This window comes from Pinus tabuliformis, chromosome 1_2 (assembly GCF_031772625.1).
Source record: "Pinus tabuliformis cultivar Carrire ecotype Pingquan chromosome 1_2, CPIR1, whole genome shotgun sequence".
Taxonomy (NCBI): domain Eukaryota; kingdom Viridiplantae; phylum Streptophyta; class Pinopsida; order Pinales; family Pinaceae; genus Pinus; species Pinus tabuliformis.
Window position 1 is genome coordinate 514,330,696 of NC_142298.1, and position 26,225 is coordinate 514,356,920.

The following is a 26,225-nucleotide window of genomic DNA, read 5'->3' on the forward strand; positions in this document are numbered from 1 at the left end:
CTCTAATTATTTTTGTCAGACACTTCTTGTTTGGATTGCCAATTGGGCATCCATAGATTGTACTCAGATTTTATTGTTGCATAATAATAAAACCCTCGTCGGTTACACCGGCTTTCCCAAATTGGGTTTTTCCGAGTACAATTGTCCAAAAATAATTGTCATACTTTTATGTGTGCTAGATTTTCTCAGTTTCAAACGTTATTTTCTTCCACAATTTTATTTGTGAAGTTTGCGGTAGTGAATTATTCATTGTTTGTATGGACAAACAAATTGTTAATTGATTTACAGTGAGAAGAATAATTTCCAGTCGTTACAGTAAAATTTTGTAGCGAAATTTTACTGAGCTGTAGAATAACTTTGTAGCACCGAATTTTCACATAACTACACAATGCGGACTCGGGGGTAATCCCACACCATTGTCAAGTGGTGGGAAAGGTTTGTCTCACTAATCTCATGTCACATGGCTAGACTAAGAGTAATTAATTTTCAGGTGGGAGGGATGACAGATGTAGGTGGTATCCAGCAAACTAGAAAGGGTACATTGTCTCACCAATCCACTTCTCTCTGTGCATGGCAAAAATAAGGAATACTTGATTTTCAAGCGAAAAAGAAGATTGAGAGAAGCGCAACAATGTGGGTGTAGTTGTATACACAACCCAAATGTGAAGAAAATAATTGAGCGATATGTTGGAAAGTTATTATTAAATTATCAGTGAGAGCCTAGAATGTTGAATGGAGATGAGAGGATGGGAGGTAAGGTTTTAAGATTTTGTCTTTTGGCCTACTAAGCTCAATGTTATTTTAATGAAAATATAAAAAAATAAGATTCAGTGCTTGTCAGTAGAGAATCTACTATGGCAAGTCTTCACAAAATTGTGCTCAACTCCTTGCAAAGTTTAATGGACATAACCATGATGTATAGAAGCCGCGTATGATAGCAATTTTCTGGTACACACAATTGTTGGGAGTGGTGAGAGCAAGGTGGTTATGTATCCCACATATAAGGAGCAATAGTGAGATTTTGATTTCTAAAACAAGCCAGAAATAATACAGAGAAAAGTTTTCATCATAAATAAGGTGCTTCTTCGAGGATGATGGAATTCTGAATAACATCAAGCTCCAAATAAACATAAAGCATTGAATGGGACTGAATTTCAAATCGCTTACTCAAACTAAAGAACATTCATTATCAACTACTTGTTATAGGCAAAGAAGGTGGGCAAGGAGGGCATGGTATTCATTTCCTTACGAGCCCTATTTTCGTAACTCGAACATCTAGTTGAGGATCTTAATATTACTCATAAAATATACAATTGTATATTACAAGAAAGGTGGAAGAAGCAAGTCTAAATGTAGTGGGGTATAGAATCTGAAAGTGTTTTCGCAACAAAGGCAGAGGCAAGCAACGATAGGAAGGAAGCAAAAGTGACAGAGGCAAAGCTATAAATGCATAACTTTCAATAAATCCAATGGTTTTAAGAATTTGAAGCAATATTATTAAGATGGAGCAACCTTCATGTGCAGGGGTTTGGTGAAGAACACTGTTAGAATACACTATTTTAGTACAAGACGATCATATTCACCTTTACTAGGAAAATCAGAGAACTATATAGTTGGCAAAGAATTCAATTCTTCATCAATCAAGTAAACACAGTGAAGTGCATGCCCATGCTTTTGAACAAATTCAGGAGGACCAAATTTTTTGTTGAGTATTGTAGGACATCAAAACAGTTAGACATCCTAAATGTTCAAAGCTATATTAAGGAATGTTACAAATCGTAAAGGGGAATCTAAGCATAGCAAAAGCAGTGAAGCACAGAGTGAGCAAAAAACCACAAGAGCACATGTCGAATGCAATTTAGCAATGGCTAGTTCAGTAAAGCACACAAGTCAAGCACAAGCACGTATAAAAGAAAAGCAATGGTAGGGACACATACTAGCAAAGAGGAGCCTAGGGTTTCTAAAAATAGGCAATTGGTGTTGAAAGCATCAAACTTGGAAATAGTGCCATAGTACGGCAATGGCTCAAGTACCAGTGAAGGGGAACAAGGCAAGAATCAAGGCACAAACTAAGATACAGCAGACAGGGAACAAGATAGGAGAACCAAAACCAATGGATGAGCTCAAGATCAGGCCAAGACTCGAGAGATTAAGTCAAAATCACATAGCCAAGCAATGGTAGGTGGATCTAGGCTTATACCCCAAATAAACAAGAAATGGGGGGCACAGAGGAGTCAATAGCAAACAATACCCAAAAGTTAAAACACTACATTCAATCAAGAAGAGAGCAACTCAACAACTATAGAACAATTGTCTAGCCAAAGCAATAGTTATTCTGAGGAATGAAATCACATTCCCATGCATAGGCAATTACATCCAACTTATGAGAGACCGCGCCATCATTGGGAAGTTTATAAGCATATAGCCTTTAGAAAGAGATTTGGTAACTTGGATCAAGACAGGATGGAAACCCAAAGGATAGACAAATCTGAAATTGGGATCTAAGGCTTGACCTAAGTGTATGATGATGTTGAACTCTGTTGTTGCAGCTAACCAGCTAAATAGCTTGACTATGATCAAGTGGCTTACTATGACATGGCTTTTCAATAAACCACCTCAATAAGGAAAAGTAAAACCAACTAACTAGTTACATTATACATATGGTGTTGCTAATTACACAAGAAACATTGTTACTTCACATGCAAAACTTTATAATGATAAAATTTTGGTGATTGTTGACAAGGAAATTTAATTGTCATAAGAAAGATAGAGCCAAGGGCATTGCAAATTCCATAATTGAAAAAGGTTGGAATATCCTTCATTAACAAAGAGAGGAAGATTGAAGATCCTATCATGCCTCAACCACTTGCTATGATGATTAAATGAATGATCTAAGGTTGTTGAGTTCTTAGTAACATAATGCCAAAACTCCTCAACTTTTATGATTTTCCCCTCTTAGGATTATATATTTTTAATTGAAAGAAATGCATTTAAAGTTATATATTTGATACCCAAGGCCTATTTGCTAATAAAAGCCAACTCTTAATTTATGTTAAAGACTATTTTTTGTTTACTCATGTCAAATGTTAAAATAATAAGCCATCTATATTTATAACATTCAAGCAACCTAACAAAACCTAAATTGCAACAATTATCATGTTCACCTTCAAATACGGTGGCTTCAATCCTATTGCAGAACATCTAACAGCTCTGTGGTTAGAAGAGCCCATGGTTCCCCTGTCAAAATAATCAAAGTACAATTTTTAAGCATCGTCGACATTTTAAGTTGACATTTCCATGCAAATAAATAAACTAAACTTAAAAATGCACTTTGCAATTTCATATTGTTCCCCTCAAGACTAGCATCCTAAAATAAATCATGGAAAGAAAAACCCCACTATCCATTTCTCAATGCATTGAAATCATACTTCAAATTATTTGTATAAAGTTTAAACCATTGTTAGAAATATTTTCAGTCTCCTATTTATTATTTTTCCCAATGTTCACTATATTATTGATGATAGAATGTCAATGAATTAAATTGTTTAATTTTGTGAGATGAGTTTAAAAAATCAATGCAACAAAATAACTATGCTAAGCTATCTATTATTGAATCACATAATAGACCAAGGGCATGCTCACATAATAAGAGCATCAAATTTGCACCTAAAAAATTCAATGTTCACAATAGCCCAAAAATTCTTCAAAGCTTGATTTTTATTTATGCAATAAAATACCTAATTCTTCATTACATTTCCAAGAAACAAGTGCACTACAGTGAGGATTTCAATACATTTATTTTACGTAAGAGAGAGATAAAGTCCTTAATCAGTAGTCAAAAGTAAACGTCTAGTTGCCCTTGAAACAAAGTTATCATCTTACAATGTGTTAAGAAATTGAAGAGATTGAACCTTATCTTATCACATCTTCATTTAACAATCCAACTTGTTAAAGCAAAAAAAAAAATCAATACAATTTACTACAAAGCGTCACCTTGAATATACAATTCTATGTAATATCTATTGAAAAGAAAACACATGGAACACAAGAAATGTGTATTAAAAACTAAAAGGGAAGAAAGATGAGGATAAGAAAAAGATGATGGATACGACACACACAACGCTTTGAAGGAAGTAAATTTCTAAAACCACAAAAGTGAGGATATCAAAGAGGTTGAACCTTCTTTTATCACATCTTCATTTAATAATTCAACGTGTTAATGCTGTCAAATTTTCAATACATTTTATTACAAAAATCCACCTTGAATATAAAGCTATATGTAATATCTATTTAAAAAAAAGACATAACACGAGAAAATGTGCAATAAAAAGTAGAACGAAAGAAAGACGAGGTTAAGAAAAAGATGATGGATATGGCACATGATGCTTTAATGGAAGTAAATTTCTAAATCTACAAAAGCAAGAGTCAAAATAGTTATGAAACATTCCAAGCTACCCAAAACTCATTACAAGATAATTGCACAAACAATGGCTCCAAATAATCATAGGGGTTGCAGTATAACCCAATACATTAAAGAAAGGAGGAAACACCTAACCATAAGATAAGCAAAGCTCTTTGTTTTGTTATACAAATCTATCATGAGCCTTCGAAGAGTTATAATCTCTCTCTCTCTCTCTCCCCAAATAATCATAGGGGATGCAGTATAACCCAATACATTAAGGAAAGGCGGAAAAACCTAGCCATAAGATAAGCAAGGCTCTTTGTTCATTATGGATGATGGTCATTATTGTTATTTTCATAGCCTCATTGGACAAGTGTACTGTTGATATTGTAGCTTTTAAGCACATTGTCATGGTCTTGTATTGTTACACATTAAGTGGGCAGCAATACATAATAATGGAGTTTTTAAAATGCCTCCTAAACCAACACAGTAGTACCTTAGCAAACTGCAATATAGACCAAAAACTAGGCAGAACAACAGAACTTTCTCAAGAGGGGTCCATGTCATTCTTCAACAAGAAGAGCCAATGGATCTACAAGAAAGGCAAGATATGAGGCACACACTCTTTGCACTTGGGACAAATCTGAAGTTCATGAAAGTTACATTGAAAACCCTTTTTAAATTAGAGGAGCTAAACTCACTTATTTCCAAAGTGAACCAATCAAATTGGAAGAATTTAATTTGGGTTCTAAAACAACCTATGCTTTCCCTAATACATCACAAGTTCTTGGAGCACCCTTTTTATGGGGTCAAACTTCCAATTGCCTCCTATCTCAATAAGATCATAAGGCTAACCTCACCTATACCCCCTTTTAATGATGATATCATGAGGGAAGTCTTATGGCTAAGAGTAGAGGCCTTCCAAGCTTGGATAACATCGTGGGCCCTGACTCCTACCTTTAGGAAAAAGCTCAAGATTTTAGAAAACATAGCTTAGGGTTGAAACATATGACATCATGCTTGATCTAGAGTGTAATGGTTTGATTCTCCAAATGTTCCAAAGAAAACACATGGAACACAAGAAATGTGTATTAAAAACTAAAAGGGAAGAAAGATGAGGATAAGAAAAAGATGATGGATACGACACACACAACGCTTTGAAGGAAGTAAATTTCTAAAACCACAAAAGTGAGGATATCAAAGAGGTTGAACCTTCTTTTATCACATCTTCATTTAATAATTCAACGTGTTAATGTTGTCAAATTTTCAATACATTTTATTACAAAAATCCACCTTGAATATAAAGCTATATGTAATATCTATTTAAAAAAAAAAGACATAACACGAGAAAATGTGCAATAAAAAGTAGAAGGAAAGAAAGACGAGGTTAAGAAAAAGATGATGGATATGGCACATGATGCTTTAATGGAAGTAAATTTCTAAATCTACAAAAGCAAGAGTCAAAATAGTTATGAAACATTCCAAGCTACCCAAAACTCATTACAAGATAATTGCACAAACAATGGCTCCAAATAATCATAGGGGTTGCAATATAACCCAATACATTAAAGAAAGGAGGAAACACCTAACCATAAGATAAGCAAAGCTCTTTGTTCTATATTATACAAATCTATCATGAGCCTTCGAAGAGTTATAATCTCTCTCTCTCTCTCTCTCTCCCCAAATAATCATAGGGGATGCAGTATAACCCAATACATTAAGGAAAGGCGGAAACACCTAACCATAAGATAAGCAAGGCTCTTTGTTCATTATGGATGATGGTCATTATTGTTATTTTCATAGCCTCATTAGACAAGTGTACTGTTGATATTGTAGCTTTTAAGCACATTGTCATGGCCTTGTATTGTTACACATTAAGTGGGCAGCAATACATAATAATGGAGTATTTAAAATGCCTCCTAAACCAACACAGTAGTACCTTAGCAAACTGCAATATAGACCAAAAACTAGGCAGAACAACAGAACTTTCTCAAGAGGGGTCCATGTCATTCTTCAACAAGAAGAGCCAAGGGATCTACAAGAAAGGCAAGATATGAGGCACACAATCTTTGCACTTGGGACAAATCTGAAGTTCATGAAAGTTACATTGAAAACCCTTTTTAAATTAGAGGAGCTAAACTCACTTATTTCCAAAGTGAACCAATCAAATTGGAAGAATTTAATTTGGGTTCTAAAACAACCTATGCTTTCCCTAATACATCAAAAGTTCTTGGAGCACCCTTTTTATGGGGTCAAACTTCCAATTGCCTCCTATCTCAATAAGATCATAAGGCTAACCTCACCTATACCCCCTTTTAATGATGATATCATGAGGGAAGTCTTATGGCTAAGAGTAGAGACCTTCCAAGCTTGGATAACATCGTGGGCCCTGACTCCTACCTTTAGGAAAAAGCTCAAGATTTTAGAAAACATAGCTTAGGGTTGAAACATATGACATCATGCTTGATCTAGAGTGTAATGGTTTGATTCTCCAAATGTTCCAAAGCTTCTTCAACATTAAAGAACATCATCCTAACACAGTCAAAACAAACATGCAATCCATTTTGTCTTTAGTTATGGGATACTGTGATGCCATAAGCAAACAGATTTAGTCTATGTTGTTGGCCATTTGGAAGAAGGAACAGATGGTCTCACCTGTTGCTCATGAACTAGTAGAAAGGTTGGTTGAGCAAAACATAACATTGTTTAGAATACAGTTGACTAAGGAGGACCTATTGGGGATTTATGGTTACGACAAGGAAGCAAGAATCCGACCATGCAGCAAGAATGAGTTAAGGAGGAAAGGCCTTTACTTCATCTGCAAGAAACACTGGGGGGACCTAACCACTCATGCTCGAGTAACACATAGGAGATGACAGAAGTAGATTAGGAGTAGATTCCATCTAACCCTTCTGATGAGGATTCTTTTACAGTTGAGTCCATCAATTTTCATGAGGAAACCTTGGAGGAGCATGAGCAAGGGTGTGGAGATGTTAACAGCAGCCCTGATATGCATCCATGTCTAATGGATGATTATGATGAGCAATAGATTGTCCCCATAAGTGACAATCAGGAGGAAAGGCCTTTACGAGGAGACATTCAGGGTGATGAGCTAACACTGATGATCCAAACAGGAAGAGCACATGAAGGAGCATGAGCAAGGGTGTGGAGATGTTAACAGCAGCCCTGATATGCATCCATGTCTAATGGATGATTATGATGAGCAATAGATTGTCCCCATAAGTGACAATCAGGAGGAAAGGCCTTTACGAGGAGACATTCAAGGTGATGAGCTAACACTGATGATCCAAACAGGAAGAGCACATGAAGGAACACAAATCAAATGAGGATGATATGCATGATAAACTCTTTGTGGAGAGGCAGTTAGAGGCTCATGTTGAGCCCATGGTGTAGGAGGATGAGCAGCCATCTTTGGGGCCAACCATTGATGAAGAGCGAACAGATGCACAGCGAGCCAACAAGGTTGCAATACTTTCAAATATTAGCCTCCAGAAGGAGATGGAGTGTATCAGGACATACCTTACAGCAATGAAGAAGTATATTAAATCACTTTGAAGCATTCTCTTACATGAGGTTAGTACACTCGACGAGCTTCAAGTGGCATGTGACACATCAGGGGCCAAGATATCTAACATTCGGGAGCAATTAACATCCCTAACTAGTGAACCAATAGAGTAGATTCTAGAGTTACAGAGTAGCCCTATTCGGGGGTGCATAGATAGAGCTTGCAGTTTTGTCAGCTCACCTTTATACATTGGAGAAAAAGGGGCAGAGTCAACCCTATTAGTTGTCTAAGTAGAGCAGCGTTAGTGAAACATGGAGCGACATCGACATGATAGACTTGTTCCATGTATAGGCATTTAAAAATTTGATCCTTCCCACAGGATGGATTAGAGGGAGATTGAGTTAGTATCCTATTGATGGAGCAACATCTCTAGCTAGAAACAGAGCACCGTTAGAGCCATGGGGTATGGGCAATGATGATTGGCCGTGGTGGCGTTGGGATCCAAGTGGATCTATTGGTAGCAAGGTGAGTCGGAGATTTTTTTGGGATCCAGATATTAAGGGATCCATGCATGATTGGATGACGCAAAGGCATGTGACATAATGGTTTGTATGGGATCCCAGTATCGGTATATAGTTGCCTCTGTAGTGGTCAGATACGAATTGCTTGAGGACAAGCAATCTTGGGGCGAGAGTAATTGTAATGTTCCCATTTTCAAATTTCTCTGTAGTAGAACTAGGATGGATTCCTAGAGTATATGATGGCTAAGTCACAAGGGCAGAAGTACATCATCAAAAGTCCCGGAGGGTTTTTGAGAACTTTTCTAGAGTTTGGTGGTGTTTAACTAGCATATTCCATCATTAGGGTTAGTTACGTACAGCTTGCTTTTGATTCCGTTGCATTCTGATAATTCTCGTAAAATGGGGTTATTATTGAGCCTAAATTAATTATGCTTAAGGTGGCATTCTGAGAGGAAAATTTGATGGAACACCTTAGTGTAAATGCTCATTGGAACCGAAACGAGAAGACCTACAAGATGGGATGATGAGAAGTGACTTTCAACGGCCAGAGAACATATGGTGGGCGATTTACCATTTTACCAAATTAAAAGTGACTTTAATTAGTCACTTAATTAAATAAAAGATGGGGACAATAATTAATTGAAGGGAAAAGGCCAAAAGTGACTTAAGTAAATAAGATAAAATTAAAGAGTCACTTAGATGAAGTCAAGGGGGAGCTTCTAGAACAATAATAAAATAAAATACTTCCAGAACACTGGAGATCTATTTATTGCGCTTTTAAAAGGAGGAGGAGAAGATCATTTGAGATATCTTGGATTTGAGTATTTATTTTTGGTGTGGTTTGGAGAACCTAGTTCTCTGCTTTTATAGTCCCAAGACAAAAACCCTCGGGTGATTTAGTGGGAGTGGGCGAGAACCCATTTCTCTTCACTAGGTGAATTCATCCAAAATTCACAAGTGCATTCATCGTATCATTTGTTACAGAGGTCGATGCGGCATTATTGTAGATCTCTTTGGGGCCATCACCTCGGCCATAATTTTTTTCTTGTAGCGGCATATTTCCATATTAAATCAAATAAGGTTGAGATTCTCTGCATATTTGTAATTTGGTATATTACACCTTCATTGATTTTTTGAGAGAAGCCCATGTTGCAAAAAATTGGGGGCAGCTTTGGGAAATTTATTGAAGTAGCAAAACCGCAAAAATGGCCTATTCTCTTTTGTTCTCACTAGCATAGAGGTAGATTTGGAGAAACGGTTACCATAAGCCATTCAACATCAAGTAGGTGATTGGTCTCATCATCAAACCTTTATGAACACCATTCTTTTAAATGCAATATTTCTCATTAGTATGGCCAGTTTGCAAAAGCTTGTCCTAAGATTCCTATTTCACCAACTCCTCCTCCCTTAAAAGTACCCTCGAAATGTGATCAATATGCTTTCTAAGTTGTTGATAAAAAGAAGAAGAAAGTTAGGCCCCTTCACTATCATCCTCGTAAAATTTCTATTCCCTCTAGTTCCAACCGGATTGAAATCTTAGGGGTTGTAAATGAAGATGTAACTATCAAGAATCAAGGGGAGGCTTTAGTTATCCCCAAGCGGGATAAAGTGTTTCCCCAAAGGAAAATCTTTGAGACCCCCATGAACAAGGGTATAACGAGAGAAGGGATCGATGATAAGAATGCCAACCAAAAGCATAAGAGGAATCAACTAAAAAAATATTTTTGAAAGGATCCAAATGAGGTTAAAATATCCACCCCCCCCCCCCCAAAAAAAAAAAAAACGAGAAAGCAACTCAAGATCATGAAAATCCTTCAATGAATAAGGTTCAGTTGCATGAGTCTTATAAATCCCCATTATGTACTAAAGCTTTGAAGAAAGTATCTCATTCTTCCCCTCCCCTCACAAGGGGAATGGAAACAAATCAAGGCAAGAAAAAGAGACAAAAACAAATATTTCTTTCAAATATCAAAGCTCTTTGGACTCTCTAATTGAGTGATTATTGCCCAACCTATTCAAATATAACGTTCTATTTTATATTCAATTAGGTATTCAATTTGTAGAGGTTTACCCTTGTATGCAAGAAGTTAAAAGAAAGTGTAGATATATGAGAAAGCATTGAAAATATCATATCCAACCAAAAAACAAGAACCCAATGCGCATACCATGGGTATACTTACTTAGTTACTACCAAAAGTGATTTTCCCGCCCCCTCCCCTTCAATACCTAAATCAACCGGTCTCCTAGCTAGTGGGTGTAAGAATCAATCCAACATCATTATATGTGATTCTCTTTCTCATATACCTTGCCTAATGCGAACAAAAGTTGTTGCTGACTTATTTGTTTCATCTCTTTGATTTACCAGTATTGGATCTACTAAATTGGTTAGCATTGCTGAAACTATTTATGTTATTGTTGCTAAAGTGGTGGGTACGTATGTTGCTATTGATGTTGTTTCTTCTCAATCTGTAGCCATGCAAAGAATTGTTAGGGAATGGTACCACTGAGATGACAGTGGAATGAACAGCCTCTGCCAGCATCATTTACCAAAAGGCACAACCAATAAAGAACAAGCTTAAGTGTTTCCCCGTGGAAAAATCTTATATGTTGAGATTTGTAGCTTGGAAGGTACTCCAAGCCCTAGGGTTTAGGATCTTGGAGGAATGGGCACCAAAAAAGTGTTTTGTGAGCTTAGAAACCCAAGGTGTGGACTTTGCACCCAAGTTTGTGGGTGTGGAACCACAAGGTGTTTTGGACATGTAACCTTTGGAGATTGTACAGGACCCTAAAAGGAGATAGGGGCTACAAAGAACACCAATAAAGGACATGTAGAAAGCGAGATATGAATTTTTATGTGTTAAGAATGGGTTTGCTACATGAATTACAAGATGGCCTTCTGATTAGAGGTGCCCCTTCAAGGGTTGTTAGATGCACCCACAAGAACATATAAATAGAAGGCTTGTAGACCTCATTTGAGCACCATCCAAAGTGCAAAACACATCTAGATCTATCCCTGAAATAGCCACAAAAGGAAGCAGACTCCAACGAAGGTGAAGAGTAGCAAGTTTGGCGTCTCTTCTAGACTATTTGGAGGACCAAGTTCCCTAGGCAAGAGGTCGAGGTTGTAGGGAGGATATCTAGGCAGGTTAGGTGCAAATTTGAGGATTGTTTTGAGGTGTGTATATCTTCTATTGCAGGTTGCAGATCCTCTGTGGATATTGTAGGGTTCGGATCTCTATTTGGTGGGGGTCGAGAGACCTAGAAGGCAGCCCAACCTAGGTCGCATACATAGGGAGGAGCATTGAAGTATTTGGGTCTGTTTTGGAGGATAAACGCAGGGGTTCGCAACAGTAGGTTAGGGCAGACGTGTGCCTTAACCAAGTCTGTCATAAGCTCAAAAAAGTGCACAATTGTCAAGGACAAAGGGAGCAGTAATAAGGTATGTGTGTCTCCTTTTGTTGATGATGTTTTGCTAGAGGATAGAGTCCAATTTGGCCAGTTTGTGATTGGGCATCTTAAGGTTGTTGGAGGGCAACAAGTAGGTGCTCAAAGTAGCCCTAGATCAGTTAACAAGAAGGACATTGACAATTGTAAGAGGGGTGAAGGTTGGAGGCACTAGGGTTGACACCTTGAAGGACAAAGGTGATCTAAGTGAGTCAACCCAAGTTCATTATTGGAGAAGGACATCTTGCAGTGATAGGTGGCAGCCCTTGCCCAAAGTTGTCTTCATTAGAGTAGTGCGGGAAGGCATTAGAGAGAATAAGTCCCAAAGGAGTTGAGGAGCAATAGTGAGCTATTGAGAGTTGCTCACAAACGGAGTTGTGAACAACTCAATAGAAGACCCCATTTGTTGATGCATTGATGGATGAATGATCAGCTAGAGGGAAGATTTGCATGTCGTGTTTAGTGATCTAAAGAAGACAAACCATTGATAGAGGCATAGCTACACACTGGGAGCAGAAGGACCAATAAATGTGTTCAAGGTACAATCAAAGAAGCTCTGAAGTCGACTACATCAGCTAGACAGTCAGAGTATCTTGTTCAGGGCAGTTTGATTGTCAAAGTTGTTGGCAACAAGCCCTACATTGTATTCTTGTATCAGTAGATGTATAAGGTTCATTATCCCTGGTACAAAATCCCTAGACCGTTATATTACAATTTGATAATATAACGAAGTTGGGTTATTGAAAATTGCACAAAGTTGTATATTTTGTGCACGTGTTGATTTATTGTTGTTTATATTCCATTGTGCAAAGTAGTTTGTTGATGTATTTGGGTTGGTAGTGTCAGGGATTTTAAGACCCTAACCTAGATTCTAGTATCGTGGAAAAACAACAATATAGACCCCCATGAATGAGGGTATAACAAGAAAAGGGGTCAATAATGAGAATGCCAAACCAAAAGCATAAGAGGACTCAATTAAAAAAATCATTTTTGAAAGGCTCCTAATAAGGTAACAAGTGTTCCAAATCAAAATATCCCCCCAAACAAGAAAGAAGCCCAAGCTCAAGAAAATCCTTCAATGCATAAGGTTCATTTGCTTGAGTCTTGTATATCCCCATCATGTACTAAAGCTTTGAAGAAAGTCTCTCATTCTTCCCCTCACCTCACAAGGGGAAGGTAAACAAAACAAGACAAGAAAAGGAAACAAAAACAAAAGTTTTTCTAGGATACCAGAGCTCTTTAGACTCTCTATTTAAGGGAGGGATTATGCTCCAACCTAGTTGAATACAATGTTCCCTTTTATATTCAATTAGGTATTTGGTTTGTAATACTTTAACCTTGTATGCAAGAAGTTAGAAAACAATTTACACCCAAGAGAAACCACTAAAAATATCCCTCCCTACATTTTGGAAGGTGAAATACTTGCAAGTGGTGGTCAACCTCGTTAAATTTTGCATTACTATGTTGTCGAGTTCAACCACGATCACTTTCACTACAAAATATAATTGTTTCTATTTTTTCTAAAATGATAACAACAACAATTATATAGTATATTAACAAAAGGAGGCCTGCAGCAAAAGCCAAACAATCATATTAATGCAAGCAACAAGCAAATGGAGCATGATAGTAACAAAAAACAAAGTCTATCTATACACCAATAATATTGCATACAAATTTAGCTAATATGCACACCAATAATTTATAGCTACTGCATAAAAATTTAGCTAATATGTACACCAATAATTTATAGCTACTGCATACAAATTAATTAGTGTACAAATTAATAGTGCGTCCACATTAAAATATCCATTAACAAAACATTGGAGTACTTGTTAGGTGCTCTACCCCCCTTATTGAGTCTGCTCTACAATCCTATATTCGATTGTCGAGTTTAGGAGCAATGACTTGCGAGGCATAATCACCCGTTAGCAAAGGGTTGCATCATCCCTTTCAGCTCAATTACCTCATCTCGAACATAATACATGATATTAAAGGAAGTCTATGGATGGTAGGATTTGGCGAAAATTCATGCTAAGGAGCCAACCTTCAATCAAATATTATGACCTATAAAATGACTTGAAAATGGACTCCAAGCAACTTTTAAAGCATTAGTTTCCATCGAACCTAATGGACTTGACCCTCACATTTGCAATCATATTTTCAAAAATAACTAAACAACAAAAACTACAATTTAAAAATTCAACGCTTATTAAAATTTTATCAAACTTTAGAGCCATGGATAGAAGCAATAGTGTGATATTTCTAAAGCACTTCAATGAGAAAACAATGAATGAATGCCCAACCTTTGCATCTCACAAAAAGCTATAAAGGAGATGCATAAAACAATAAGAATATGTGGACAAGTTCTTCTGACATTGTTAAAAACTTGGAAGTTACGAGTAAGTATAAATCCTAAATAATAAACATAAAGAAAGAATTATTTTCATCCCTTGAAATCAATATATTAAAATCACAAAAATGAGGAAAATACATACCATTTTGCAATCGAATTGTCTTTGCTACTATCCATTCCTTGGCCACTATCAAAAATTGATACCTCGCCATCTTCGAGATTAACACTATAACAAGAAACATAAAAGAATTATGATCCAAACCAAATAAGCTTCACCAACACAACTATTAATGCAACAAGAAATATATTTGATATCAATTCCTTAAAAAAGAGCTCAATATAATTAAAAAAATTATTACATGTCTTTATTTAATTTTAGGCTTACAAGTCTACCATATAATTAGTGTGCTTTCAAGTGGATCAAAGCCCATCTCCATAAATGATTGGAATATAAAGATTAAAACTATGTAATGTTCATGATTTCAATGAGGGACAAGTGTTCACAAATACCCAAAAAACATGTAGTATTTATAAGTAAAAATCCCATAGAGAGTATAAATTTAAAAAGTTATTTCCTCTAAATGTTGACCAATAAATTTAGGGGGATGGATGCAAAATTGCCACCAAATGACAACCTTCTTTAGATTCGAAAGTGCAAATTTCAAGTTCAATCTTTACCTTGTGTTGTTGGAATAATAGCAAAAAGCCACCAACTATTCACTGAATCAAATACCCTAAAACATCATGATACATTGTAGTTGTGGTCGGTAATGTCACCATGGAGGGTAACTTTAAAAGTGATGGATAAAGAATAAATGTTGTTACTAGGCTTTTGAAGCTTCAGGCTCCTATTTCCCTAGTGAAGATTAGAAGAAGCTTATTGGCTAGCAAAGTACCTTTGATTCAACCCCAACAAGGATTCCCATGCCAAATCGAGAGGTTTATCATGATAAATATTGTAATTTCACCAGAAATAATACCTTTAGAGGTCAAGGATAGAGAATAATAGTTGTTACTTGATTTTGAAGCTTGAGGGTCTTCTTCCCCTCATGAGAATTGGAAGAACTTTAATGGCTAGAAATGTACCTCCAACCCCTAAAAGATTTCCCATGCCACATTAAGCGGTTGCACTTTCATAATTTCACCACATATGGTAGCTTCAAAGGTGGAAGATAGAAGATGAATGCTCTTACTAGGTTTTGAAGATTGGGGCTCCTCTTCCCTATGAGAAGACTGGAAGAAGCTTTAGCGGATAGGAGAGTGCCTCCATTATGAACCCGATAAGGTTTCCTATGCAAGCTTTTGATAGAAAATCAACGGAAACAAAAAAATTGCAAGCTTTTGGTAGAAAATCAAAATGCAACATGAACTTGAATAAGCATTTATATAAGCAATGAAGAAATAGAACCAAAAGCTGAAAAATAAAAAGAATTCAAATAGGGGACAAATCGTTAACGAACAGAAGCTGGCAATGCTCAGAGAGAGCAGAGAACAGCCAAAAGCAGCAAGAGGTACAGCAAGAACAAAGCTTAGACAATTAATTTAATGCTTTTTATGTTTTCGTATAAACATTGCATAGGAAACAAGATGAGGAGGCTAAAATGAACAACAAATAGAACATAAAATGACATAATTATATTATACAACAGAGTACATAAAGGACAAAATGCAAGACAGATCAGAAAAATAATACCTACAAATAGAGCATAAAATTATATAGTTATATTAACAGAGTACATACAAGATAAAATGCAAGACAAATAAAAAAATAATACATAATGAGAATATAGGCAATGCAGAAAACATGGCCCCATGGCCAAATTTAATTGAGCTCATACCACTTGATAGCACACTGTTGAATTATACTATTATATATAAATAACTAGATATTTGAAATAAACAGTCTATAGACTACAAAAAATTGCCAGAACCTTCTACCTTATCAATCGCCTTTCGCCAGTTCCATTAGCCCATACGGCTTGTAAAGAGTTGTCCTATTCAAAGGAAATACACTGTGTTCGTTAACAATTAAACTTATAAATTAAATAGACCCTAGATCGATACACAAGAAGTCATTAGTCATTTCTCAGGCATGGAAAAACTCAAAATACTTTTATACAATGAGTACTCCACGTACAATCAAATCAGCTAATGCTGTCTGGAAAGTGTACTCCTGGGGCAATTCCACTAAGAGATGTGGTTCTGGAGTCACATTCCACATGTCCTGTGAAGAAAATCAACAATCAATCATTCCAGTAGTGATCTTCCAGAAGATTATCAACTCGCATTGGAATGTTATACTTACAAATACTGTTACCTGATTGGCGTGGAAATTTGTATTGTTTTCGACGAGCTTTATTTAGGCATTGTGCTCTAACGAAAACTACATACAAATTTTATAAATTAAAACAGAAAAATGCTAAATACAGGGATTTACCTGATATGTGTGTACACTGTTTATACCACCATCCTGTCAAACATTATAAAACAAAAAACAGAGGAAAGAGTCATGTATGCTTACCATATAAAGATAATGCTGCTAAATACTTCAAAGAAGTCTTTGTTATACCAGAATGCAGTTTGGACAAAACACAGAACTCTTTTCAAAGCACACAAATAAATACATTTTGGTTTAGTTATAAAAAAAAAACACTAAAAAATAGCTTAAAGGAAGTTCAGAGCCGAACCTGCAGGGCTACAATCATAGTCTTGTTGCGAGAAGCCTGGCCGATGATCTTGCCATCTTCAATTCGCTCCCCCATAGCATCCTCTACATATACCTGGGGTCCCCAGTGTATTTTTCTTGACCCCTTTTCGACTAGTTCTTTCTCAGCCTGGCGTCGTACGGTCCTAACAAACTCGGCCACCGACATAGTCTCGTCAGCGTTCTCCAACTCTAGTGTCAGGTTAAGACCATTTGGCAGTAAAACCCTGAACATATATTTGTTCACTTCGGGCTCTGACTTGAGCTTCTTCCTAGGCACAGCTCCAAGGTAGCCCTCATTGTTGCTTCTTTTCTTCTTGGTAGAAGATTCTGCCATCCTGGACGCAATGTACAGCAAACGGCAGAGGGAATATATGGTATTCTACTGTAAGGCTTGCCTTCAGACAAAATTAGCAAGAATTACCCCATGCAGCGAGCTTGAATTACTTCATTTGGAGAATGTATTGGCTGGGGTAGATGTATCACTAACTTCTCAGAGCAAGCATGCATGTACAGCTCAAACCAAGTTCTAGCACTCCGCAATGTCTACAACGCTCCGCTCAGTAACCTCAAAACCACTCTGAGAAAACAACAGTTTCCTTACACGCAAGCTTTTTGGGTTTCAAGCTCCATCAATTGAAGTATGAAAGCCCATGCAGCAACACTCATCAAAACCAAAAAGCTGCCTCTACATTCCAAAAAACTAGCTCGGAAATGTACTAAAAAGAACCCGTCCAAGGATTGGAACCGCAGGCAGACTACAGTGTGACCATTTCATGAGAATTCAGAGACAGAAAAAGAGCAGCTGAGTGAGAAAACCGTAACAATGAACACAGAGCAGGCATTTGTACCATAAATACCCCTTCAACATGACACTAAGCTAGCGGGTGGTAACAAGGAAATAAATGATTTGAGAATATCAATGTGGACGAGGAGTGATGCCCCTTGAACATGACACTAACCTAGAGGGTGGTGACAAGGGAATAAATGATTATTGAAAGTATCAATGTTTACGAGGAGTAATGGGAATAAAATAATATCGGAAATGAAAGCTCGCGTGTGGGCTTTAACATTATTAATTAATGTCAATCTTCCACGTCATGATTCAGAAATAATTTCCCTATTTTAACAAATCATAAAAATCAAGCGCTCACGCTTAACGCCGATTTTTCATAGAAAGCTTAAATAAACTAAGAATACTAAGTAATAAAGAAAATGAATGCAAATATTAATATTAAAAAAATTAAATTTTAAATTTTTCATGATTACTTTAAAATAATAAAATTTTATTATCAAAATCTTCATATAGTAAATAAAATTTGATTTTTTAATTTTGATCGACATTTTATTTTTAAAACTTCCTTCACATGTACATTATGAGTTAAAGAATTAAAATAATATCAAAATAAAAAGGTAATGCATTGAAAGATGTGATTATTGCATTGAAAAATGTGACATAAAACTATATTTTATATATTATAGTTTTATAAAATAATTAATAAAAATAAAAATTATATATTAATTAATTAATTCTATTTTCAATGCATAGATTGGCTAATTTTACTTTCTATTTGATATAGTAGTTTAAATGATTATTTGTTTTTGTTTTCAAAATTATGGAAAATTTGGTAAGATTTTTATAAAATTTGTTAGAGTTTTGCAAATCCAAGTTATAGTTGTAAAATTTCAAGATTTTGGGTCCTTCTTAAAAAAATTTATGGTGCTCAATTTATTTCCACTATCAAAAACATAATTCAAACACTATATTACAAAAAAATTTATAATTTTGCTATCCAGATTTCAACCACTTCTAATTATCTAAACAATTTCTCCACCTCAATATCTTTCTTCATTTTTATCTATTAATTAATATATTAAAAATAAAATATCTTCATTTAATTAATATAGGGGGCATAATTATTATATTGGGAAAAGTGAAGCTTTTATTTAATTCATTACTTAAAATATATATATTCTATATTTTGAAATAAAAAACATTTCATATTAAATTGCCACATCATATGATTATCTTTATAAAAAAAAAAGTTATCTTTTACTAAGTAAATTATAACTTTACTTACACTCATTGTAATTTTGTAGTACATTTCACCATATCTTTTATTATATATTAAAATGTGGAGTAGGTTAAGATAAAAAAGCATTTCACATTATAATTTTTTTTCAAAATTAAATATAATTAAAATATTATTTTATTTAAAATATATTTAATTTAAATTTAATTGTTTTTTTTAACTGAAACGATTATGTTTTATTGAAAGATAACAGGTTGGGCAGAGCTTAATCAACCATTACAATATTTAGAATTTACATTGGCTCTCTTTTCTGCTTAAGGGATGATATCCATGGTGGTTGTTTCTGCATTTATGCCGATCATTCCTTCCTGTAAAGTGCATCCAATATTCGCCAATCTGTCTGCTTCCTTGTTTAATCCTCTGAGGATGTGAAAGAATTGGATCGATTTAAATTCTTTCAGAATTCTGGTCACTCTTGTAAGTTGTTTGTTTAGCACCGGGTCCTTGAGTCTTTTCTTGTCTACCATCGTTTTGATCAGCAATTCGGAGTCACCAAAGATTAGAATTTCTTCTGGATTTCCTTTTCTGGCCATTTGGCAGGCTTTCAAAAGGCTGAGAATTTTAGCTTGATTGTTGGTTTTCATTCCAAGGCCCCAACTGAAGTCGTCTTTTTTCCCGTCTTGAAAGAAGATCGCCCCTCCTGCTCCAGACCTCCCTGGATTGCCTTTTGAGGCTCCATCGAAAAAAATGGTGCACTTGGCCTGTGATTTCCATCATTGCTGAAAGCTGTCCTCTGATTCTCGAATCTGCCATTTTCCTTTGTGCATTGTGCGGTTGGGTACTGGTAGGTTGGCCTTTCCTGTATAAGCATCCAACCACACCCTCTCTTCGGTTCGCAAGGAGTTGTCGTCTTTGACAGAGGAGTGGTTCAACGTTTCTAACAGGAGGTTCTTTGCCTGTTCTGCCACTTTTGTTGCGGGCAATTCTGTGCTGTTAAATATTGTTTCATTCCGAGCTAACCAAAGTTTCCAGCAAACATACTTTGGTACAGCTATCCACACCTTTTGCCAAAGTGAGTTGCTGACTATGCTGAAGGGATATCTCTCATTCCAGGAGGAGAACATGGTGTCAATCGTGTTTTGAGTTGGAGGAGGCACATTCAGCCCGGTGAGAAAGAATGACTAGATCGCCTTTGTAAATTCGCAGCCTAAAAACAAATGATTTGATGTTTCCGAGTCTCTTTTGCAGAGGACGCATCTATGTGGTCCAGCTATATTCCTTTTACACAAATTGTCTCCTGTCAAAATTTTGTTGTGGAACAATGTCCAGAAAAAGAAGTTGATTTTGGGAATGCTGAAGCTGTCCCGAATCTGCTTCCACACGGATTTCGGGTGAAGTGAATCCTATTTGCTCTGCAACTGATAATATCCTTGGCTAGCTGTGTATTCCCCGGTCTTACCCTAGCCCCAAACATCCTCATCTTCTTTGTGAATTGGGGCAAAATCAGAGATTGCGTCTTGAAGAGCGTCTAACTGAGCGTTTAAATGTTCTGGGATTCTGGGGAAAGTCCAACATCACCAGTTCCCTTTTCTGTCCCAACTGGAGATATCCTCTATTTTCCTTATACCTTTAGACTGTAGCCAAATTCTTACTTCTGCAATCTCATGGTTTTCTGCTAGAGGGCAATGTCCCATAACACTGTCTCTCCAAAGCTTTGTATTTTTACCATTACCGGGGATTCGATACAAGTGGGATCTGAAAAAATCGATGCTTCTATTACACAGCTTCCAGACCTGCGTTCCTTTTGGGGATTTCTCCATATTGTATGTTTTTAATGACTCATTATTCAGGTATTTCAGTTTGAAGATCTGACTCGCTGTATGAGACGGCTCTACGTGGAGCTGCCATAACAGCTTACAGCCCAAAGCTAAATTTGCGTGGACTGGGTCGTGGATTTGAAGTCCGCCTTCTACCAGCGGACGTTTCACCATATCCCAGCTTACTAAATGAAATCTATTTGTGTTTCCTCTCCCACCGTTCCATAAGAAATTACACATGAGTCTGGAAATTTGATCTGAGATTAGTTTTGGAGCCAGCATAAGAGACTCTTGGAATGTGGGTAGAGCAGAGAGGACTGATCTGATGAGCGTCAATTTGCCCCCTGTGGTTAGCCAAAAGCCTCCCCACGTAGTGATCTTCCTTTTGAATTTCGAGATAACTTCCTCCCACAGTTGATTTATGTTGGATCCCAGTGTTATTGGAAGGCCCAAATATTTTATTTTTTCCCAATCTGCATGTCTTGTATACCCCAACTCGTTTGCAATTGTCTCAATCTTGTGCTGCTTTGTGTTCCATCCATACACAGCACTTTTCCTCTCACTTACGAGTGCTCCCGAGATGCTGCAATATTTCTGTAGTATGATTTTGAAGGATTTAGCTATTCTTGGAGAGGCCCCTCCAAGCAATAGTGAATCGTCAGTGAAAAGAGCATGATTCACTAGGTCTATGCCTTTCACAATTCTGATCCCTGGTAGACAACCCTTTTGTTTTTCCAGGGTCAGTTTTCTGCTCAAGAAATCTGCCATCAGAATGTAGAGAAATGGTGAGAGGGGGCAGCCCTATCTCAAGCCCCTGGTGGCTAAAAAGAAGTTAGCAGGTCTACCATTTATCATGGACGCAATCCAAATCTTCTCCAGGCATGCCTTGATAAGATTAATGAAGTCCTAACTGAAGCCAAATGATGAAAGTACCATGTACAAATAGGAATTATTCACTCTGTCAAATGCATTACACATATCAAGTTTTATGAGCATACCTTGTTCTTTGCGTGAGTGGCTGGAGTGTAAAGCTTCCTGGACTTGAATGACATTGTCCAGAATGTGTCTTCCTTTCACAAATCCCCCTTGGGCAGGGGATATTAATTTTTGCAGAAGGGGTTTGATTCTATTTGCCAATAATTTGGCCACAATCTTATAGGACGAGTTACACAGGGAGATTGGCCTGTATCTGTCAAAAGAGCTTGGGCTTGCTTCCTTTGGAATTAGGGCAATGAAGGTATAATTTATGCCTCCTCCAATCTTTGCCTTCCTCATGAAACCGTGCACCATTCTGATGAGGTCAGTTTTAATTAGATCCCAGCATTTTCTGTAGAAGTTGATTGAAAAACCATCAGGCCCAGGTGCTTTTTCTGGCTCCATGGACCAGACAATGTTTCCAATCTCCTCCTCTGTGACGGGGCTCAAAAGAATGTTATTGTCATCTGCGCTGACTAGTTGTGGAATATTTGTGAGGAATTCTTCAATATCCTTCTCACTCCCGTCCTTATCTGCACTGAGTAGGTTTTGGAAGTGGTTCACAGCGGCTTCCTTGATTTGATCAAATCCTTTGCATACCTGACCCCTAGTTGTGATGATTTCTGCAATGTGATTCCGCAACAGACAAGCTTTGTATTGTCTGTGAAAATACTTAGTGTTTTTGTCCCCAGCTTTGAGCCACAAGTTGCATGACTTGATGCGCCAATATTCTTCCTCGATTCTAAAAGAGTTGTATGTTTTCCTTTGTGCAGTTTTTTCATTATCTAGATCCATAGATGAGATATCTTTCTCTTCCATTTCCACTTGGAGATCTTCCAACTGGTTGACTGCATCTTTTCTCTGGCTGGTGGGAGTGACTGTGACTTTCTTTATCCATTCTTTTAATGCCTTCTTTATGTTTTTCATTTTTTGTTCCCAAACGTAACTTGGGGAACCTGAAACTTCTATTCTCCATGCAGTTTGAACCGTTTCATGGAACCCTTCCCTTTCTGCCCAAAGAGGACTGAAACAAAATGGAAGAGGGCCGAGATCTTCTTCTTGCTTTAGACATAATAAGATTGGTTTATGATCTGAGGTTAATTTCGGAAGAATCTTAGAGAAAACTATTCTTTTATTCAGCATAATAGAACTGCTGGTGAGAAATCTGTCCAGCCTTGCAGAGATGTGGTGTTCCCCTGTTCTATTATTAGTCCAGGTGTATTCTCCTTTTACTGGTTTGAAATCTACTAAGTCCCATTGTTGGATGAGGTTTTCCACTGTGGCGAGGAAGGGGTCTCTCAGATTGGTCCCTCCTCTCTTTTCTTTGGGGTCTAAGATTATATTCAGATCTCCTCCTATAACTATATTCAAAGGATTATGTAGTTCCAAATAGTCCAAGAGAGTTTTCCAGCAATCTTTCTTCTCATCATTATGCACAAGTAAATACAAATTAAATAGGGCAAGCTTAAAATTACTTGCTATGTGGCGCAGTTATATATATATCCAATGCTGGGTCACATGGGAGCTTTCTAAAGAGAAGAATTTTTTGGACCAGAATGTGCCTATTCCTCCCGCCGAACCTCTTGCGCTAACTACCTTTCCTGAATCAAATTTCCATCTTGTATTGCTTGTGTTAAGAAGGGTTTCCCCTTTTATTTTTGTCTCTTGGAGCATGAGTATGTCTGTGGTTTCCATCCTCAGTAAATCTCTGATAGCCTCTGCCTTAGTGGGATTTCCCAGACCCCTGCAGTTCCAAGAGACCAGCTGCATCATTTATGACTTGTTGGGATAGGTCCACCTCCCTTAGGGACCCTTGGTCTGGTGTTCCTTCCGAGAGTCATTTCTATAGTGGCTTGGCTTCCCAAGGTTTTTTGTCTTTCTGATTCTTCCTCCCTAGTTTCTCTGTTTGATTTCCTTCCAGCTCGCTTTGATGTCCTTTCTAGGGTCTCTTCATCCGATGAGCCCTCGTTTTCAACATTCTTCTTCTTTTGTTTGATTATATCAGCATATGAGGGGGATGAAATATTGCATGGGTTCGGATTTGAAGTATTACCTGGATCTGATGGTTTGGTGTTGTTCTGCTGGGGAGGTTCTTCCCTTTCTGCCTCTGGAGGATCTGAGGATGGAATGAGAGATTCAAAAGGATTTTTGTCCTCCTCTATGCTGATGGTTTCCTTGCTTCCAGCGTTTTGAGTGCTTCCATTTTCTTGCCCTGATTTGTTTCCTCTCTCTTTGCCTTTGTTTTTGTTGTTCTGCCTGTTGTTTGCTGGTTTCTTTACCTGTTTCCATTGCTCTCCTTTTTCTTTCTCTGCAGTTTCCTCATTTTTTTTTCTTGCAATATCTTGCAAAGTGCCCATATTCATGACAGTGTTGGCACTTAAAAGGCAACTGCTCATAATCGAGCTCTTGGATATGGGTCCAGTCCGCTACTGAGAGTTTGATGGCTTTGGGTAAATCAACTTCAAGATCGACCTCAACGCAGATGCGGGCACAGGAGTATTGATCCTTCCTCGGCGCCTGATCTATGTATCTGCCAAGAGCATTACCTATGGATTGCAACGAGTTCTGACTCCAGCAGTGGAGGGGGAGATGTGGAAGGCGTACCCAAACAGGTACCGCCGTGGGCACATCCTGAGCTGGATCAAAGTCAGGAGACCATTTGTTCAAATAGAACCCTTGAGGGCCCATGAAGTATGGCCCGTTTCTAAATATCAGACTTCTATCCTCAGCGTTTTCGAACACAAACACAAAGAAACCTTTGCCAACGAAATGACTTTTTATACCTTCTCTGACCAGAGGTGTCCAGTTTCGCCTTACCCATTCCTCAACAGCTTTCGGGGATGGCAATAACCCTGTGAACTGACCGATAAGGCCTCTTTCGGCAAGATTCAACGTTGTTCTACATGTTTCTTCCACCGGCAGTGTCACTGTGGGAATACTTCCTAGTTTTTTGACAAACTTGGACTGAGAGCCAGTCGTCCGTTTCCCAGATGCTGCAACTAGGGATCTGAACGCTTCTAGTTCTGGAGGTATTGGGGGGGTAGCCACAGAGCCCCCACCAGGATCCATATCTGAAACGCACGAAGTGAAAAGGGCTAGCTTGGCGCTGCTAGGTCAGTAGCAGCGCCTCCATGCGGGGATGCGGTTCTAACCAAATAAAATTTTGACCTAACCCAAATACTATTGTTTCTGTCGTTGTCTTCCTGCGAGAGATTGACAACAGCCTCGGTCTAAGGATTCAACGGCCTTCTTGACCTCTGCGACAATGGCTAGCGCCTGGGCTGCAGGCGCGAAGGATGCCCTCTGCGGGATTCGAACCTCCGATCCGCAGCAGTGTCGTTGCACAACTCTATGATTCATTTAAATCTAATTATTAATAATATTAAAATGTGTTAAATTAATAAAAAATATATTTAATGTTATTTTATTTAAAAATATATTTAATTTAAATTTAATTATTAATAATATTAAAATGTGTTAAATTAATAAAATTTCGGAATATAAACTTTTGTGATTTATAATGTTTTTTCAAAAATAATTTCTTTTTGATAAATTACTTTTTAGATTTTAATTTTAAATATATTAAAATAAAATAATAAATAAATTATCATATCTATGTGTAAAGCAGCTAGATATTTTATAATGTTGAGTTAGAAATTTTATATATAAGGTTAAAAATAGATTCTTTTATTTCATATTGTTATATTATATTATATTTTATAACAATATTATATTTATATGTGATAATATATAGTATACTTAATGGGATTATGATAATGATGATGATGGTTAACGTCCACTGAGACCAAACATTGGTCTATCGGACCTAAAGAAACAAATTATTTATTTTGATTTAAGATTTTATTCCTATGCTCAAAAAGCTTGGAGAGAAGCCTCCCGAGCTCGCTATATTTTTGACATTGTAAAAGGCTAGGAAGGTCAGTATTGTAACAAAGATTGTGAAACTGAGATCTAATGTGGTTGTACGCGGGGCATTGTAAGAGGAAGTGGTTTTCATCCTCGATGTTCCTATTCTCACATATATGGCAGATCCTTTCCATCCATGGCGTTTTAGGAACTGCCCAACGCCCTGTTTCACCATGGAGCTCATGAGAATTCGTTCTAATATTTGCTACATTAATTTTCTTCTTTGAGTTAGTTAAAATAGAGAGATACTTTTGATCTTCTAGGGTGGGGTTGATGACCTTCTTATAATAACTTAATTTTCTTTTAGCTGCTAAATCTTTCTCACACCACATTTTTTCTTTGAACTTAGAAGTAACAATATCTTTAATGTTATTTATGTTTTTCAATGCATCATTCTCGTTGATCTCCCAATAGTTTAACCAGGGCCTTGTGTCTTTATGCCACCCCCGATTGAGCCTTAGGTGGTTTTGGCTAGAATTTAAAGCTAGCTTAGGAAGTCTATGATCGTCTATGCTATTGAATT

General features: G+C 37.0%; 2 protein-coding genes across 2 annotated transcripts in view; both read right to left on the reverse strand.

Moving 5' to 3' along the window:
* GMI1 (gamma-irradiation and mitomycin c induced 1) overlaps positions 1 to 17,884 on the reverse strand; it is a 391,650-nt gene extending 373,766 nt beyond the window's left edge. Inside the window, exons 1-6 of the mRNA XM_089395476.1 lie at positions 16,934 to 17,884; positions 16,684 to 16,716; positions 16,384 to 16,470; positions 16,185 to 16,240; positions 14,389 to 14,472; positions 3,165 to 3,237 (exon numbers count right to left, since the gene is read on the reverse strand). Coding sequence (XP_089251602.1) covers positions 3,165 to 3,237; positions 14,389 to 14,472; positions 16,185 to 16,240; positions 16,384 to 16,470; positions 16,684 to 16,716; positions 16,934 to 17,287 — 687 coding nt within the window. The 5' untranslated portion in view covers positions 17,288 to 17,884. The remainder of the gene's footprint in view (positions 1 to 3,164; positions 3,238 to 14,388; positions 14,473 to 16,184; positions 16,241 to 16,383; positions 16,471 to 16,683; positions 16,717 to 16,933) is intronic.
* Positions 17,885 to 24,094: 6,210 nt separating this feature from the next.
* On the reverse strand, positions 24,095 to 24,844 carry LOC149206583 (uncharacterized). Its single transcript, XM_089397734.1, has one exon. It carries the CDS (start codon positions 24,842 to 24,844, stop codon positions 24,095 to 24,097), a length of 750 nt encoding a protein of 249 aa, XP_089253860.1.
* Positions 24,845 to 26,225: the final 1,381 nt, after the last annotated feature.

What these genes read in the sequence shown, in the direction of transcription:
- LOC149206583 (XM_089397734.1), bottom strand. Translation starts at nt 24,844, where the DNA reads ATGGATCCTGGTGGGGGCTCTGTGGCTACCCCCCCAATACCTCCAGAA.